Genomic DNA, 17185 nt, shown 5'->3' with positions numbered 1-17185 from the left:
AAGTACTACTCAAAATGCTAATTAAGGACCAAGCAAATTGTATGAGTGTGACTGTCACTGTCCTTTACATGCGAGCTCCTCCACAGAGTTGGCAGGTATTTGTAACGTCAGTAGTGTAACGCTTTGATCTGCCAAGCTTTTTTAAAAAATGATCCTATTCCTTTGTTTTTGATAGTCCCTGTTGCACAGCCATTTAACAAATAAAGCTTCTACGATTACTTTCCCTCCCGCCCAGTTTTATTTCTGCCTGTGTTAGAATGTTTCTTAATGGAAGAGCCAGCTAAGGACAACCCAGCGCGAGACCGAGACCAGCAGATCCAGCTGTGAAACTACTGTCGGATTCCCTTCCTGCCCGCCCCATGTTGGGGAAGGGCGGCCTCTCAGCAAGTGGACGAAGGCGGAGCTGACGCTTTCTACTACGTGCAGAGCAACAAAGCTCGGCCGGAAGATTCGTGCGTGCGGTTGCCGCAGCTCAAGTAGCTGAACATGTTTGGAATGCTCAGAAACTCCCTTTTTGGCACAACAGAAGTTTGGCCCTGCCGGGTGCTGAGGAAAGGGGAGAAGGTAGGGAGGAAGCTGTGGAGAGCCAGGCGAGGGATGGGGGGAAGAGGGAGGGAAAAGTGAGAGCTGAGTACAGGTCAGGAGCGGGGGTGTCCGCCTGTTGGAGGTGCTGCTGTTACAAAGCCTGGTTAAAGCTGCCTATCACCTTGTGTCTGCTTGGGTAAGCATACCAGTGAATCCACCGAGATCCGAAAGGTGGAAGCCCCAAGTCTATCCCTTGGTATCGAGAATCTTGAGGAGTTGAGGAGGACACTGGAGACCGTGGGGCTCCGCACTGAGCAGGCTCTCTGGATTAGCAAAGGACTTTGCCCTAGCGCAATATTGGCCAGTCTCATTTGTGCTGCAGACACTCTCCCACTCTTAAAATCGATATGCCTACCTGGCACACATCAGGAGAGAGTTCAAAGTCTCTGTACACTCGCCCCACCGCCACCCATTTGAGACCTCAGCAATAGTTTTGTGTGGTATGACTAAGTATGGCCAAGTATCTATAGATGCACCCAGTGGGAAAGTCATTGTGTGCAGGGCTGGCCCTAGAGCCTTTTGCACCCTAGGCAAAACCAACTACTTGTGCCCCCTATTCTATCCTATAAGCCCATAGGATAAAATGGAGGGATCAGGCCCCTCTGCGATGCGACACCAGAGAAGGGGTTTAAAGTTTAAATCCCTTTCTCTAGAGTCGCTCTTAGGGTGGCCAATCTCTCCATTCTATCCTATTGGCCCACAGGAAAGAGACTCCAGAGAGGCATGGGGGAAGGCAAGATCCTCCCCTTGCTTTTACACCCCAGGGGTGCAAAAGCAGGGTGAAAGCCCCCACCTCCGCTGCCTCTCAGGAGACTCCAGAGAGGCACGGGGTGGAGAGGGAAGCAGGGAGAAATCCCCCCTGTTCATGCCTCCTGGGAGAATTCTGAGAGGTGGTGGGGGAGAGAAGATCTTCTCCCTGCCTTTGTACCCTAGCTATGCAAAACCAGGAAGAAAGCCCCTGCCTCCATGCCTCTTGGAAAACTCCCTAGAGGTGTGGGGAACCCAGAGAGGCAGCCAGTGGGTGGCTGCCTCACCAAGTCACGTGGGGGGCATCCAATTTGGTGCCCCCAGTCCGCCGGTGCCCAAGGCAAGCACCTAGTTTGCCTAGTAGCAGGACCAACCCTGATTGTGTGTTAGTATCCTTTTAATGGCAGAAATGAACAGTTTTCCCCAGCATGGAGATGCAGGTGCCCTCCACACTGGGTGGGATTTTGTGACTTCTCCTTTGGTGGTGCAGCTGCAGATAAGGCACAGGGGCAATGGAGCTTCTGCATAGCAGATTTCCCTGCCCCAGACCCACAGAAGTGGCTACCCTTCCTCCACTGGGTCACTACGAGGACTTGCAGGGTTTTTTTTAAACAGCCAGCACTAGAATACCATTCTATCAACATACCATTGTAATTATAGGTGTAGCAGGTACTCTAAATTCCCAGCTTACATGGCTTTTTTTTTGTAGAACAAGCCCAGCAGGAACTTATTTGTATATTAAGCCACACTGCCTGACATCACCATTGTTTCACACAGGGCTTTTTTGTAGCAAAAGCCCAGCAGGAACTCATTTGCATATTAGGCCACACACCCTGATGTGAAGCCAGCCAAAACTGCATTCCTATGTGTTCCTTCTAAAAAACCAAAAAAAGCCCTGCCAGCTTTCCTTTTAAAGGTAAGTTGCTAACAGTTTTGGTTGCAAAGATACATCTTTTCTGTTATATCTCTGGAAGGGAAAGGGATACGTACTAAAAAAAAAAAAGCTGAAAATTCAGAGAACCTGTTATTACAATGGTGCATTGATATCAAATACTACCCCTTCTCAGGGCTTTTTTGAGCAGGAATGCACAGAAACGCAGTTGGCATCAGGGGGTGTGGCCTAATATGCAAATGAGTTCCTGCTGGGCTTTTTCGACAAAAAAGCCCTGCCCCTTCTGTGCCAGGGGAAGGAAATGTCAATGTGGGGATAGGGTCATAGAAAATGGCTGCGATGTAGGCCAGAAAATCCAGATTTTCCCACCAACACAAAAGTCACCCAGACTTCACTGCAATCTTTCTCAAAACTTTGGAGCAAAGAAGAATTTAAAAAATGGGGAAACCACCAGAGCTGTATGAGTGCACCATGATGCTGCAGAGAAGTATGGGGGGAAATACTTCCCCAAAGCATTGACCTAGGAGCAGATGACCCTGGTCAAAACTGTGATAATGAGGAAATAAACTGCATCTGCTGTCTTCTGTGCATAAATCAGTTATGAAAGCCACAGGGCATCTGCTCCCTTCAAGGGGACGGGTAATGATGCAAGGCATTGTATTATGTAATGATTATGGCAGAAAAAATCGCGCACAATTATCTGCATAGGAACCCTGGGATTTGCCTGTAACATTTCTATATTTCCTTTATAACAAAATGCATGTCTTGGACCCCTCATAGCTCCACAGGGGTTCTCTGTGGCTACAGCATTTCAGTAAAAGTAAAATCATGTGAGTGTTTTTTCCTCTTTGATTGATCCTAATTGCAAACTGAAGAATAACATACGAACAACCCAGTTTCCCAAGTCTGAAGGCATGTGGTATTTAGATCAGTCAATGTTAAGACAACTCGCAGTCATCAGTCTTCTTTTCTTGAAATGGCTGGCCAAACGATATCAGTTGCTTGCTGTTCCACAGCTGCCTGTGTTTTCCTCCTAATTTTCTTTGGGACTAGTTTGGTTGTTCTTTTCCGGATCCATTTGTACCTCAGCCTTCCTCTGTGGAATTCAGAAAGCTGGCTTAGTGTCACCTCTGTCTTGAGAAGTAGGTTAGGCTGAGACATAAGTCCAGACTAAATGTGATGGCAGCAGTTCTGTGTGTTTAAACATGGGACCTTCTCCATTATTTAGAAAGAGAAGATGTGTTGAATCAAGAAGGGGGTGGGGGTGGTGAAGTAGTGCTAGTTAGAACCTGGGTTCAAATCCTTGCTTTGTCATAAAGCTGACCAGGAGACTTTAGGTCAGAAATGCCCTCTCGACCACAAGCTGAGGCTACGATGGAGAAAAGAATAGTGCTGTCCTTGGAGAAATGGGACGATTAAAAAAAGATAGTGAATGCAGAATGCTTTGTTTCTTGCAGCTCTTCCATCTAGGCCTTTTCCTCCCCTCAGCAGCAGTCTAATGCTGGCAGTGATTGTAGCTAAGAGAAAAACATAGGGGTGGTGTAGAGAATCTCTTTTTTTCTGTAAGAAAAACTTTCTCCAGTAGAACACAGCACTTGAGCCCAAAAGATTCTACAAACCCTAATCTCTTTTTACTTTAAAAAAATGCACATAGTTCCATGATGGAGGCAATTCTGTATTTAAACCTGTGGATATGTCATCTCTGGCCCCAGGACTTGTCCAGGGTCACACAGTGAAGGTCAGTGACTGAATGAGTTTCAGAACTTTAAGTTTCCCATATCCAAACTATTGTATAGTGGGTTCTATGCATGGAGGAGTCTCAAGATAAGTGATAACAAGCTCTTTAATAGAAGTAACATAGCAAAAGGCTACATTACAAGACTGATAACTGGGCCCACAGGCCAAACTTATATACATCTCTGGGTTCCTGCACAAGCATGTTATTGGGTCATTCAAACCAGTGGGGGCTTGTGATTGGTTCAGGGCTGCAGAGATTTGGATTCTTCAGCCCATTGTTCCCAAGTCCCCAAGCTCAGTCCATATGGCTCCAATAAGCCAGGCAGGAACACCCAAAGTCTTCACTTGAGTACACATACATAACACAAACCAACATTCTTGTCAGTACAGTTCACTGGAAGGTCCTATACCCATTTAAGAGAATGTGGTGGTGGAACCCTGAGGTGGCAGAGTGAACTGTACCACTTCAGGCTGCAGGTGGGGCTGCCATTTTTTTATCCCCCTCCAGGTAAAGAACAAATTTAATGCATCAAAGAAATAAATCCTAGGTCAGCCTATTCTTTTTTCCTGCTGATGTTCTGCTTGTAGGGATTTTGCTCTTTCCAACCCCCACAGCAACTCCTTTGACTGCCAAAAAGTTGATGCGAGGGTGGGCCAGGTAAACAAAATGCTATGGAACACAGGAGGCTACAGGGAGAAGGGTGAAATAGGGCAAAATTATCCCTGAATTCTTTCTTCCAATAGCAGCACTTCCACTAATGTAAGAGGTGGCAGTAGGGGTGTTTCAGCCAGTGTCCCCTTCTCACTATAGCCCCATGGCATTTTGTTCATAAGACTTACCTGACTCTCCCAGCATCAACTTTGGTGGTCAAAGGGGAATGACTGGGAGAGGAAAGGACAGTATCCACAAGTGCATTATGTTTGGATCTGGTTGAATCCAACTCTTATGTTCTCTTTTATTTATATGGAATCTGTTATCTGTTACCTGATATTTGCAATGACTTACAAAACCAAGAAAGCTATACAACATATATAAAAATATAAATTAAGCACAAGTGCACCATATTAACACCCCCTGTGTCGTTTTCAACTCTGGAGTGACGTTGCTTTCACAACATTTTCACGGCAGACTTTTTATGGGGTGGTTTGCCATTTTATGGGGTGATTTGTGCTGCAGCTTTACCACTCTGCGCCACGGAGCTCTTATTAACACCCCCTGCATACATACATATATGTCTAAAATACACAGTGCTCTAAAGTGTTAGCTGTCTCATCTGCCTCTCACAGATGTTCTGTATCATCTACACATCTGAGAAGGATTCTCTCCACCCCTTCATCCAGATTATGGATAAAAAATGTTGAAAAGCTCACATAACTAAGACATCATATAGAGAACTTTGTCAAAGGCTTTGCTAATATCAAGATATATATTACATTCATACTGTTCTCTTGAACCACTAAGCTAGTAATCTGATTTTTAAAAAGAGATAAAAGCACTCTGATAGGATTTATTTTTGACAATTCCAAGCTGGCTTCTTACTAATCATGACATCCATTTAAAGATGCTTATAGACTGACTGTTTTATAATCTGTTCCAATATCTTCCCTGGTATCAGGCAGAATGAGGTCTGTAGTTTTCTGCTTCTGCATTTTGTAAGACAGGAATTACATTTACATCTGTTGTCTTGTGACACCTCACCTGGCTTCCAGGATTTCTCACAGATGATAGCTAGAGGTTCTGAGAGTACAGCAGCAAGTTCTTTTACCATTGCAGCATGCAGTTTATCTGCTCCTGAAGGTTTTAACTCATTCAAAGAAGTTAGGTATTCCCTAACAAACTTATTAACAGTTTTGAGCTTCAGCCCTCACCACAGATACTACTTCTGCAGAGTTGCACAATTCACCTTTGGGGAGGTGATGAAGGCAAAATGAGTTGAGTACTTTCGTCTTTTCTCTGTAACCTGTTAACATTTCACTGTCTTCACTGAGCAGGGAGCCTCACCTCTTCCTTCAGACACACTAGGTAAAAAAACCTTTTTACAGTTCTCAGTGTCACTTGCCAATGTTAGTTTTAGCTTTGCCATCGTTATCCCTCTGAGGACCAAACTGGATGATACTGTGTCTCTGGTAGTTTTTTAACTTTAAAAAGTTGAGGCAAAGATCCTCCTGCAGGGAATGTAGTGAGGGGGATTCCTGTCTGCCCCATGCTGCTTTCAAGAGCTGAAACAGTGGTTCTTGAAAATGGCATGGGGTAGGGGACAGTCACAGGAGCCCCTCATTTCTGCATCCTGTGGTCCCCAGAAGAATTGAGTCTTCTGCAGCAGGGATCTGAAATGAAATAATGTCACTGTGGTGGACCACAGTAGTTTGACATAGAGTCTGAACAGCTCAACATAGACACACCTGCTACCTGTCCCTCCCCCATTTCTTATGGATGTCTTTTTTTATTTCCACCTGGTCACTTGGCTTTTTAAATACCTATATTGGCTTCTTTAGACAGCTCCCGTTTTTCTTCCATCAGTAGTATTGGTTGTGATTTTGCCTTTGGTAATTCCATTTTAAGGAAGTCTGGGTCTTACTGGGAGTCCTATAACTGATAGATTATCTAGCCATGGAATTCTACCTGGAATGTCTCCAATTTTGTTAAATCAGATTGCCTGAAGTTCAGGGAGCTTATTCGACTCCATCCACCTTCCCCTTTCTATATAATCAAGAATCCCAGCATGATGTGGTCATCTTCCCCCAAAGTTCCTGCTACTTTCATTCCATCAGCCAAGCATTCCTTATTGATTAGCGTCACGTAAGGAGACCCAGTCCCTTTGTTCCTTTCTCCACCTTCTGATAGATATAATTGTCAAAAAGATGTGTCAGGAGCAGGGCTTTTTTTTGTAGCAGGGACTTCTTTGCATATTAGGCTACACCCCCAATTCTCTAAGAGTTTACAGGGCTCTTCTTACAGGGCCTACGGTAAGCTCTGGGAGGATTGGCTACATCAGGAAGATGTGACCTAAAATGCAATATGAGCCTGCTCATGGGGAGGGTGGGATACAAATCCAATAAATGAAATGAAAGGAGTTCCTGCTACAAAAAAAGCCCTGGCCAGGAGTTTATTGGACATTTCATACTTAGAAGAGTGTCTCCGGACACATAATGCTGGAGGCTTTGACTTCATTATCAATGGAGGCACAGATAGCGGCCACTGCCAAGTCCACATTTTTTCATCTTCGACGGGCGAAACAACTGGCCCCCTTCCTGGAGCGCCGGGACCTAGCGATGGTGATCCATGCTACGGTCACCTCGAGATTGGATTACTGCAACGCCCTCTACATGGGGCTGCCCCTGTGCCAAACTCGGCGGCTGCAGCTGGTGCAGAACGTGGCGGCTAGGCTGTTTTTGGGACTCCCAAGATGGGAGCACATACAGCCGGGGCTGCGCACTGGCTGCCAGTAGTGTTCCAAGTCCGTTACAAGGTGCTGGTCATTACCTTTAAAGCCCTATATGGCCGAGGACCTGCCTACCTGAGGGACCATCTCTCCCCATATGAGCCCCAGAGAGCGCTGAGGTCAGCAGGGAAGAACCAGCTGAATGTCCCCGGGCCAAGGGAGGCCAGATTGAAGACCCACCCGGGATCGGGCCTTCTCAATTGCAGCCCCACTATTATGGAATCAACTCCCGGAGGAGGTACGGGCCCTGCGATGCTTAGATCAATTCCGCAGGGCCTGTAAGACCTACCTCTTTAAAACAGCCTTTACCTAATGCTGAGCTAAGGAAATGCTGCTGGATATGTTTTTAGCCACAGAATGTATTAAAGATCGAAGTTATAGCACCACAATTAATTAATTTTAATACAATTTGTAAATGGTTTTATGTCGATTTTATAACTATAAATGTAAGTACTATGTATAATTTTATAATTTTATTGTACTGGATTCATATGTTGTGAGCCGCCCTGAGCCTGCTCTTGCGGGGAGGGCGGGATACAAATAAAAATATTATTATTATTAATATTATTATTATTATTATTCTAGGTTTCTTGTTATACAATACTTTTGCCAGCAACTTTTTTTCAACATATTGACCCGTTCAAATAGTGAGAGGAAGCATATTTGTGGCCATAAATTTTGTGACACTCCAGAATAATCAATAGCCCAAAGCAGCATGGATTATGCAGTGTATGTTTTTCCCCATCAGTGTCTTCTCAGCTGCTTATCAAGCCCAGCATTTTCCCCAGGAACAGGTCTCAAGAGGCCCAGCCCAAAGAAGTAGTTTATCATGTCTTACCATCCGTTCATATTTATTGGAAAGATGACAACAAGGCTTAGAGCTGCGGGCTAATCAATATTTTATTGCTTTCTACATTACATTTAAATAATGAAAGCAAATATAAACTTACAAGCAACAAATTATTCTTGATATGTTATAGATGCAACTAATAAGATATACAACACTTTAAAAATCATAGCTTGGCTTGGCAGTAAGGGCTTGCTCTGGGTCTCTTCCTCAGAAACAGATCTCGGCTTTCCCCCAGAAGGTGTGCAAGATATTCAAGATATCTTGAATTTTCTTTGTGCAGTGACTAGTTCCATCATGATCTTTTCCTGGAAACCTTATATATAAAGACCTTGTTTGAGCATATACTTAAAGACTGAACTAGTTATGTGAGGTAACATATCTTTTTATTACTTCGATACATGGCTTTGTCTTTTTAATGACCATTTATTTTAATCAGGTGGGTAGCCATGTTTATCTGAAGTTAGGGTTGCCAAGTCTAACTCAGAAAATATCTGGGGACTTTGGGGGTGGGGGTGGGAGACATTGGGGGTAGGGCCAGGAGACTTCCTATTCCCTAAAATAAATAAAAAGACATCAGAGCAGTTCCCCGAATACAGCCTTCATTTCCTCATCTCTCAGCATCCGGTTCCTCCCTCTCTCTCTCTCTCACACACACACACACACCAGTCAAAATAAACAGTTTGGACGCACACAGTTTGTAGTCTCACTGAGGCAATTGATTCACCATGGGAGTTGTTGAATGCTGTACACTCAATCAAATTCTTCAGACTAACACTGAGGTTCTCTCTATTTTACTGTGCAAATGACTTCTGGATGGGCTGTAAAACAAATAGAGGAGGGGGCTCCTTCCTCTCCCTTCTTCACAACAGCCATGTTGTTCTGCATGCTCACCCCACCCCCATTCAGCCTATCTCCAAAGTTTTAAAGGCACACACACCTTTCAAAAAACCAAGCCCTTCCCAAATCGTCTAAGCCTTCCAAGGTGGAAAGGCACACGGTGGCTGTGGGAGCAGGGCTTCCTCCACCAGCCAGCTGACTGGGGGCGGGAAAGAGCTTGTAAAAGTGGGGGAACCCCCACAGGGACCTGGGGATTGGCAAGCCTATCTGAAGTAGGAGAACAAAATTTGAGACCAGTGGCACCTTTAATTTTTATTTATTTTAGAAAAGTATTGTCGGGTTCGATTACAATGGCTGAAATAGTTGAAGCGTGGAATAAAATTAAAGGTAACAAGGCAGCCGGTCCGGATGGCATTCCTCCGGAATATTACTTAACTTTTAAAGAGAATCTGTTAGACCCATTTAAAGGGCTAATGGACGAGGTCTGGGATAGGGCTATAATTCCAGAGTCTTGGCGCCATAGCAACGTAGTCCTTATTCCGAAACCAGGGAAAGAAGTGGATGATATTGCAAATTATCGCCCTATTTCACTACTAAATATTGATTACAAAATATTCGCGATGATTCTCTCTAACAGACTCAAGTTGATATTAAAGGAAATTATACATTCTGACCAAACCGGGTTTTTACCAAGGAGGTATCTACGCACAAACACCAGGATGTTATTCAATTTTTTAGAATACGCGGAGCAAAACTGTCAAAAGCAACTGGCATTTTTATTTCTCGACGCGGAGAAAGCATTTGATAATGCAGACTGGAGCTTTATGTTGGCACTTCTAGAGAAATTTAATTTCGGTGAAAAATTTGTAAGTAACATCAGGGCGATATACGATAAACAATATGCCAGGGTAATAATTAATGGTGACATGACAGAGGAAATATCACTAACTAAAGGTACAAGGCAAGGTTGTCCTCTGTCACCGTTACTGTTTATTTTTACTTTAGAAGTTTTATTGGATATAATCAGAAAAGATAATAAAGTGGAAGGTATAAAGGTTAGAGGTGAAAAATATAAAATCTTAAGTTACGCGGATGATTTGGTTTTTGTTCTTAAAAACCCCCTGGAATCGATAGACCTGGTTCTAAGTCATTTACGAGAATATGGAAATGTTGCCGGCCTAAAGATTAATATAAATAAATCGAAATTTATTACGAAAAATATGTCCACTTACGCAATCTTAGAACTTGAAAGGAGAACAGGTCTCCAAAGAGTTAGAAAAATTAGATATTTAGGATTAGTTATATCAGAACGATGCAGTACAATCTATGAAGATAATTATGAACCGCTATTGAAAGAAATAGACGTATTATTTAAGAAATGGGTTAATCTTAAAATATCCTTTATGGGGCGAATTTCCCTAATTAAAATGGTAATACTCCCCAAAGTTTTGTTTTTGTTTCAAACGGCAAACTTTGCCGTGAGGGATGTCTTTTTTGCCAGGTTAACGGCATTGATTAAAAATTTTATTTGGCAAGGGAAAAAACCAAGAATAAGTTGGAAAAACCTAACGGACAAAAAGGAAAACGGAGGTCTTGGTCTCCCCGATTTTGAGATATACCATATGGCTTGTTCAGCAGTATGGTTGACTGATTGGGTTACCTTAGAAGATAAAAGAGTACTAGCAATTGAAGGTGCCGACTTACAGGCCGGATGGCACGCTAATTTGTGGTACATCCAAAAACCTCAAAAGTATTTTCAAAGTCACCTGATACGAAAATCTTTATTGAAGGTGTGGATAAAAATCAGAAGAAAAATTTATGATAAAACTCCAAGATGGATATCTCCAACGGAGGCCACAATGCGACCGCATTTGTGGTCACCAGAGAGGATTGTAAGATATACAGATCTTCTAGATGAGAATGATAAAATAAGAAAAAAGGAGGATTTAGAGTTAAGTGGTATATGTATAGATTGGTGGACAATGACGCAAATCTTAGCCAAATTTGGTTTGGATAAGAGTAAGGGATTCACAAAATCAAACTTTGATTTTGACATGATATTAACAGCGAAAAACGGAAAACTGATTAAGAAAGTATATAACTATCTGTTACATTTGAAACTCGAAGAGGAGATTGTTAAACATGTAATGCTCATGTGGGCGAAGAACTTGAAATACACTATTACGCTAGAACAATGGGAGCTTTTGTGGAGGAACAATTTTAAGATAATCAAACCAGTTAACCTTCGAGAAAATTTTATGAAGCTTTTTTACAGGTGGCACATAACACCGGTCATATTAAACAAAATCAACAAAGTTATACCACCCATATGTTGGAAATGTCAAAGTGAAATAGGAACTTATTATCATATATGGTGGTCTTGTAAGGTGTCCAAAAAATTTTGGAAGGAAATTTATAAAATCTTGGCGGAAATATTTAAGGTTAGTTTTTTTTTGAAGCCAGAATTTATGTTGTTATCGTTAGTGAGAGATACGATTCCACGGGAAGATGAATTTATTGCAATATATATTATAACGGTGGCAAGAACTTTATTCGCCCAGTATTGGAAAGTTAAAACTCTCCCGACGAGAGAGGAGATAATTCAAAAAATTATGATTATGGTAGAAACGGATATTTTAGCTAACATGATTAAGGGCAATGCGAAGGAGAAAGCTAAAGAAAAATGGGAAAAATTATATATATGGTTAGAAAATAACTAATACGGTGTTATAATTTATATGAATGTTAACTTAATATTACGTGAAGATTAGAATAACAATAGGCGATGGATGATGTATAGGCTACAGTTCTCACTCCACTTAGGAACCAAGATATATGGGGGAAGGAGGGAAAACGTCAAAGAAATACTCATATATGTTATTTTTCTCTTTTCTTGTTATTGAAGTTTTATTTATAGGTTGTTATTAGAGTGTATATATGGAAAGAATCTAATAAAGGCTTTAAAATAAAAAAAAAATTATTTATTTTAATGTTATGGAGCTTTTTAGTGCTCATCATCATTCTTTTTCTGAAGGACAGTTTACAGATCTAATAAAGATATCCCAACTGTTTGTTGTCCTATCAGGATGATGTAGCATATGAAGAAAGGGAGTATGATGGTGGCAAATTTGCTACTGTTGAGCTCACTGGAAAACTCTTTGATGAGGCCTTGCGTGAAGCTGTTTTGAAACTCCTCAAATACATCGGAGGAAGCAATGACAAGGGTGAGAAGCTTTATGGACCTTCTTGATTTTCCCTTTAACTGATGTAGCTGAGTTATGTATTTAAAGCATATGGTTTTGTGTGTATTTTTTTTTTTTTGAGATCTCAAGATCATTGCTGCTTTTGTGATGAAAGATGGTTTTGTGACCTATTTTTGTTTTAGGAACTGGGATGGGAATGATGGCTCCTGTGTGCACCACTGTCTTTCCTGGGCAAGATGGGTCATTGCAACAGAAGGTGAAAGTATTGCTACGCATCCCAAGTCAGTTCCAGGCCAATCCTCCATTGCCCAATGATGAGAGTATCCAGATTGAAGACAGGGAAAGAATGACTGTTTACTCCATGTAGGTTTCCCAAGCCAGGGTTTTGTACCAATGAGTTTTGTGCCATGATGCAGACTGGGCACCACTACTGAGATAGCTGTGGGATGGTTGGCTGCCTGTTAGGCAATAAACAGAGCTCCCAGCTAGCTGAGAAGGATGTATCACAATTAATAGCACAAATCAAACATGAGTTTTTAAATTTCACAGGAACTAAACCTTGAACAAAGTATCTGCACACAGCAGGACGAATTTCATGGCAATCCTAATGCAGGACTTCATGGTTACTGTGTTTATACTATTAAATTTTAGGCTGTAAATCCCTTGGGGCGGAGACCAGATACTCAGCCTTGGTTACCAGGGTTCAGCTGTAGAACATGTAAAGCACTTACCTCTCTTGATGCCCCACAGAGGAACCTCAAGGAAGCCAACATTTGCCCCTGTGTTAACAGTAGGTCACAGGTAGCCTAATTACATGGCACACCTGTCATGCTAATCTACTTAACAAAGGTCCAGTGTTGGTTCTTTATTTTTTTTAGAAGCTTTGCGATCAGGGATTCTGATGGAACTCAGTTTGACTCAGGAGCATGATGTGGCCTTCTCTCCCACACTGTTTTCCCAAGCAAAAAACAGCCTGTTGGCCCCACTGTGAGGCTCCACAATTCTAGAGTCAGTACATGTGCAGTCCCACAGTGGGGCAGATTACCCCTTTCCCCAAACTGCTTCCCTGACCTGACTCATGTCAAACATATTTAATTTGCCCCCCTAGTATCAATGAGATACTTGGGTGCTTGGAGTTTAGCTCCTCCCTCCCTTGTTTACTTCTTGTCTTAGATCTTTGTGAAGATCTACCCCATGCCATGGAAGCCCAGGGTTAAACCATTCAAGGAGGTTGTTGCCAGAGAACAGATATTTGGTTATTTGAGCTATTCTCTGATGCCACAAAGACAATTCTTGCTCCCTTCTGTAACTGTCTTCAATCACTGTCTCAAATACTAAATCCATTAGCAACATGAACAAATGTACTGAGGATTGATAGTCACTTTCAGTGTGGCAGTTCCTTTAGACTCAAGCTGAGAACCTGAATGAATTCTTCCTGCTATGAACACACAGGAGAGTGACGCTGCAGTTTGTTGGGCCTAAGCAGCCTTTGGGTGTCACACTCATATCAAGGGAAAGTTGAACATTGAAATTATTGTGATTAATTCTGCTGTCAAGCACCATGTTTCAAATGTCTCTTTTTGTGGACAGGAGGGTTGGGAATCAGCTTTAATTATATGGGCGCAGCTAGAAGCATATGAAAGACCAACTTCTGTGGTTCATTTGGAACTTCAGTCATGAAATGTCACATTAGGCCTTTCCTAGCAAATGTTCCCTTTGTGGCAATCACAACCATAGCAGTTTTTAATGGTGTCTGGTAGAGGACATTCTCTTGACTGACTTTCTGAAATTGCTGCTGAAACTGCTGGTTCTAACCTTGACTGACATCTGGGCAAATAGGAGTTGATTGTGTTTTTTAAAAAAACATACACCCCACAGAAATCCTTCAGATCTCTTTCGACTATTTTCCCCATAGCCAGGAATCAACTAGATTTGTTGTTTGATGGATCTGATGAACTTAGTGTTTATGAAAAGTTTTAGGTAAAAAAGAAAAGATGGTTGGGGATTGATTTCCTTGACTTAAGTTGGATGTGGGAAAGAATGGACTGAGCAAATACATTTGCTTCTAGTTGCACAGTACCAGTTTTATATGTTATCTTGTTTTAGTCATTGTCAAGATTTTGCTGATATGCTAACAGCCTCTTAAAGTATTATCAAGACATTATTGTAGAGTCAGAAAGTTGGAAGGGATAAAACACAACACCGTTCAACCCTGTCCTCAGTGACTGGCCCATCTGCCCTTTCTCCTCCATGATTAGGCCACAGGATCCAGAGCACAGTGCACCTGAGGCAGGGCAGGACCACAGCAAGTTGGTGCCTGAGGCAGGAAATCAGGATCCCCTCCCCCAAGTCCCTTTGAAATGAGTGAGAGCATAACCATGCCATTGTGCAGTTCCTGCTCATTTTAAATGGGGTTTGTGAGGGGAAGTGCCCCAGGAATTGCATTTAGTATTTATTCATTTCTGTTGATTGTCCACCTTGCTTGCTGAGACTGAAGGCAGAATTGAATTAAGTAGATCTGATGGGTAGAATTGCATCCAGTAGTCTAGACTGGACTGTCTCCCACTCTGTTATTCTTAGTGGCACCCAGATGTGGTACCTGAATCAGTTGCTGTGCTTAGAACACATCCATGAAAAGAGTAGGTGTATTGCAGGAAAAGGTTTGTTACCATTAACTGACCTAATGAAATGTGTTGCTCTGTTCCTTCCTCATATCCTTCCATTCCTCTCTGAGATCTGTCCACTCATCATGGGCCTCCATTGTGTTCTTATTTCCTAGGCAATTTGGAGGCTATGCCAAGGAAGTAGATTATGTGAATTATGCAGCTAAAATGACTTCTGCCTTAGGAAATGAGGCAACCTTCCATGAAGACTTCTATTTTTGCAGTGGCTATGATCCCCCCATGAAGCCCTATGGTCGACGCAATGAGGTTTGGTTATTGAAAAAATGACTATCCAAGTGTAGACTGATCCTTTCTTTGGCTCACTGTTGAGGGAGCGACAAAGCATACATGCCAATGAATCAAGGCTATCCCCATATTGCCAGTTTCCATATACCCAAATCTAAATCATTGCCACATCAGTAACCCAAAAAAGCCATAATGCATGCTTAACACATTTTTACGGCCCCTTTATGTGTAGTCTCACAGTGTTGGATCCATCTCTCCCAAGGCTGCCCAAGGGGATACTAAGCCAGCTGTGCTTACAAGCCAGCAAAACTGACATCTGTTAACAGATGGTCATTTCCCACAGGCTTTGCCAACCTGTTACAACTACCTGGAATGGGAGAGAGTTTCTGTCTTTAGTCCAAGTCATCCCCACAGGCCATTCTCCAAAATGGTGCTGGAATACCTCAGCTGATGTTACACCAAAAACACATTCACAACACTGTCTACATGAATATTTTAATACTGAAACCAGGTTTGAAGCCTTTTGAGTTGTAACACTGGCAAACAAACATTTAGGACTGGCAGTGTTAAAATGAATTGGAACTATGACTTTGGCAACATCCACCACACCTGCTGTCATATAAGGGAATTGCTCTGAGAAATTGTGCTGTACAAAACTGGGGGAATATTTAAGGGGTTGTTTTGTAGAAAATTGTAGACCACTATAGACATTGTGGTCAGTGTGCAGCTGCCTATGGCCTTTGGTCTTTTGTCTAGCAAATAAAGTTTCTCCCTATTACTGCTGTATCAGTTCAAGCCATAAGAAGCGATACCGTCACTTTGGTGTGCTAGGAGACAGTGGGACAGCTTCACTCTGGGGAATCTGACCTGTCTGCAAACTATTGACTATACAACCAGCAAGGTACAGAGGGTAAATGCAGAGCCTCTCCAGAAAAGAATTGTGTTTATGTGGAGGGGAGAGATGAGAGATGCATTTAGCAGTGATGTTAGAGGTACAGTCCTTCAGGTGCTGTAACTCCAGTACAACCATCAGCCTCACAGCCCAACCCATGACATGGCTATGGTTGTGGGGTCAAAAATATCTGGGCCAGTCTAGAAAATATACAGGAGATTTGTGAAAAGAGTTTCCTGACATTTCTGTTTTTTCCTCAATACCAGATGTGTCCTCCAACCATGGTATGGGCTGAGATGGTGGAGGAGGGAGGAGATTAATTTTTCTTTCTGTGACTTAGAGAAAATGTTGCTTATTTCAGTCCCACCCCTGTTGCTATTTGGCCTCCTGGGGTAAAAACTCAGAGAAGCTGCTTCTAGGAGAAAATAGAGGTGGCAGTAGATGTCTTTCCCACATCTTTGGCACTTTCCCAGCAATTACAGCTGGTGGTTTTAGCGCTGGGAAACAGGTTTCTTGGCAACAGAAGCACTGGAATAACATCATATGGGAAGACAAGCAATAGGTCTTTACCCTTCCTGAGAAAACAGCAGTGTCTTGAATGGCTGACTTTAACTGACAGGCAGAGTAGCAGGATGGATGTGCCCTGTTTTACATACATATAATTCTGCTGAATCTATGTTGGTACAAACTGTTTTGTGCATCATTAAACAAAAGGAAAAGATCAAAGCATTCGTTTCTTTGGATCTCCTCCCTTGTACTCCTTCATTCTTCTCCTGTTTCTCCCTTTTCCACACCTTTTCATCTTTATCTTTTTTTCCCTACAGATTCTCCTGGCTCTATGCCATCCATCTGTCTCTGATTATTGGTGCAAAGGCACTCTGTTCCTCTGGCATTTTCCTCACGCCCATAGCCAGACATTTTATATTGAGGGGCTATGAGTATAGTGGGGAGGGTTGCCATCATCCCAAACCTGGGACTCATGGGGTAGGGCCTGATGATATCCAATGATGTCACATTGAATAGCTGGATTCAGAGGACTACTTCCTCATATAGCCCAATATATCCAGAATAACATCTCTGAACAATCACA

The 17185-nt window shown here is 42.5% G+C and overlaps 1 protein-coding gene across 1 annotated transcript; it reads left to right on the top strand.

Moving 5' to 3' along the window:
- The first annotated feature begins 313 nt into the window (after positions 1-313).
- Positions 314-16821, top strand: HEBP1 (heme binding protein 1). Its single transcript, XM_060245301.1, has 4 exons — positions 314-564; positions 12177-12315; positions 12477-12657; positions 15074-16821. Exons 1-4 carry the CDS (start codon positions 487-489, stop codon positions 15243-15245), a joined length of 570 nt encoding a protein of 189 aa, XP_060101284.1. The 5' UTR covers positions 314-486; the 3' UTR covers positions 15246-16821.
- Positions 16822-17185: the final 364 nt, after the last annotated feature.

The sequence above is a fragment of the Heteronotia binoei genome, chromosome 8 (assembly GCF_032191835.1).
Source record: "Heteronotia binoei isolate CCM8104 ecotype False Entrance Well chromosome 8, APGP_CSIRO_Hbin_v1, whole genome shotgun sequence".
Taxonomy (NCBI): Eukaryota; Metazoa; Chordata; class Lepidosauria; order Squamata; family Gekkonidae; genus Heteronotia; species Heteronotia binoei.
The sequence above is the reverse complement of the archived record's forward strand: the minus strand, read 5'-3'. Positions and strand labels throughout refer to the sequence as shown.

What these genes read in the sequence shown, in the direction of transcription:
- HEBP1 (XM_060245301.1), top strand. Translation starts at nt 487, where the DNA reads ATGTTTGGAATGCTCAGAAACTCCCTTTTTGGCACAACAGAAGTTTGG. An exon ending in TGCTGAGGAAAGGGGAGAAG is followed by an intron (nt 565 to 12,176) that starts GTAGGGAGGAAG and finishes TTGTCCTATCAG; the next exon opens with GATGATGTAGCATATGAAGA. An exon ending in CGGAGGAAGCAATGACAAGG is followed by an intron (nt 12,316 to 12,476) that starts GTGAGAAGCTTT and finishes TTTTTGTTTTAG; the next exon opens with GAACTGGGATGGGAATGATG.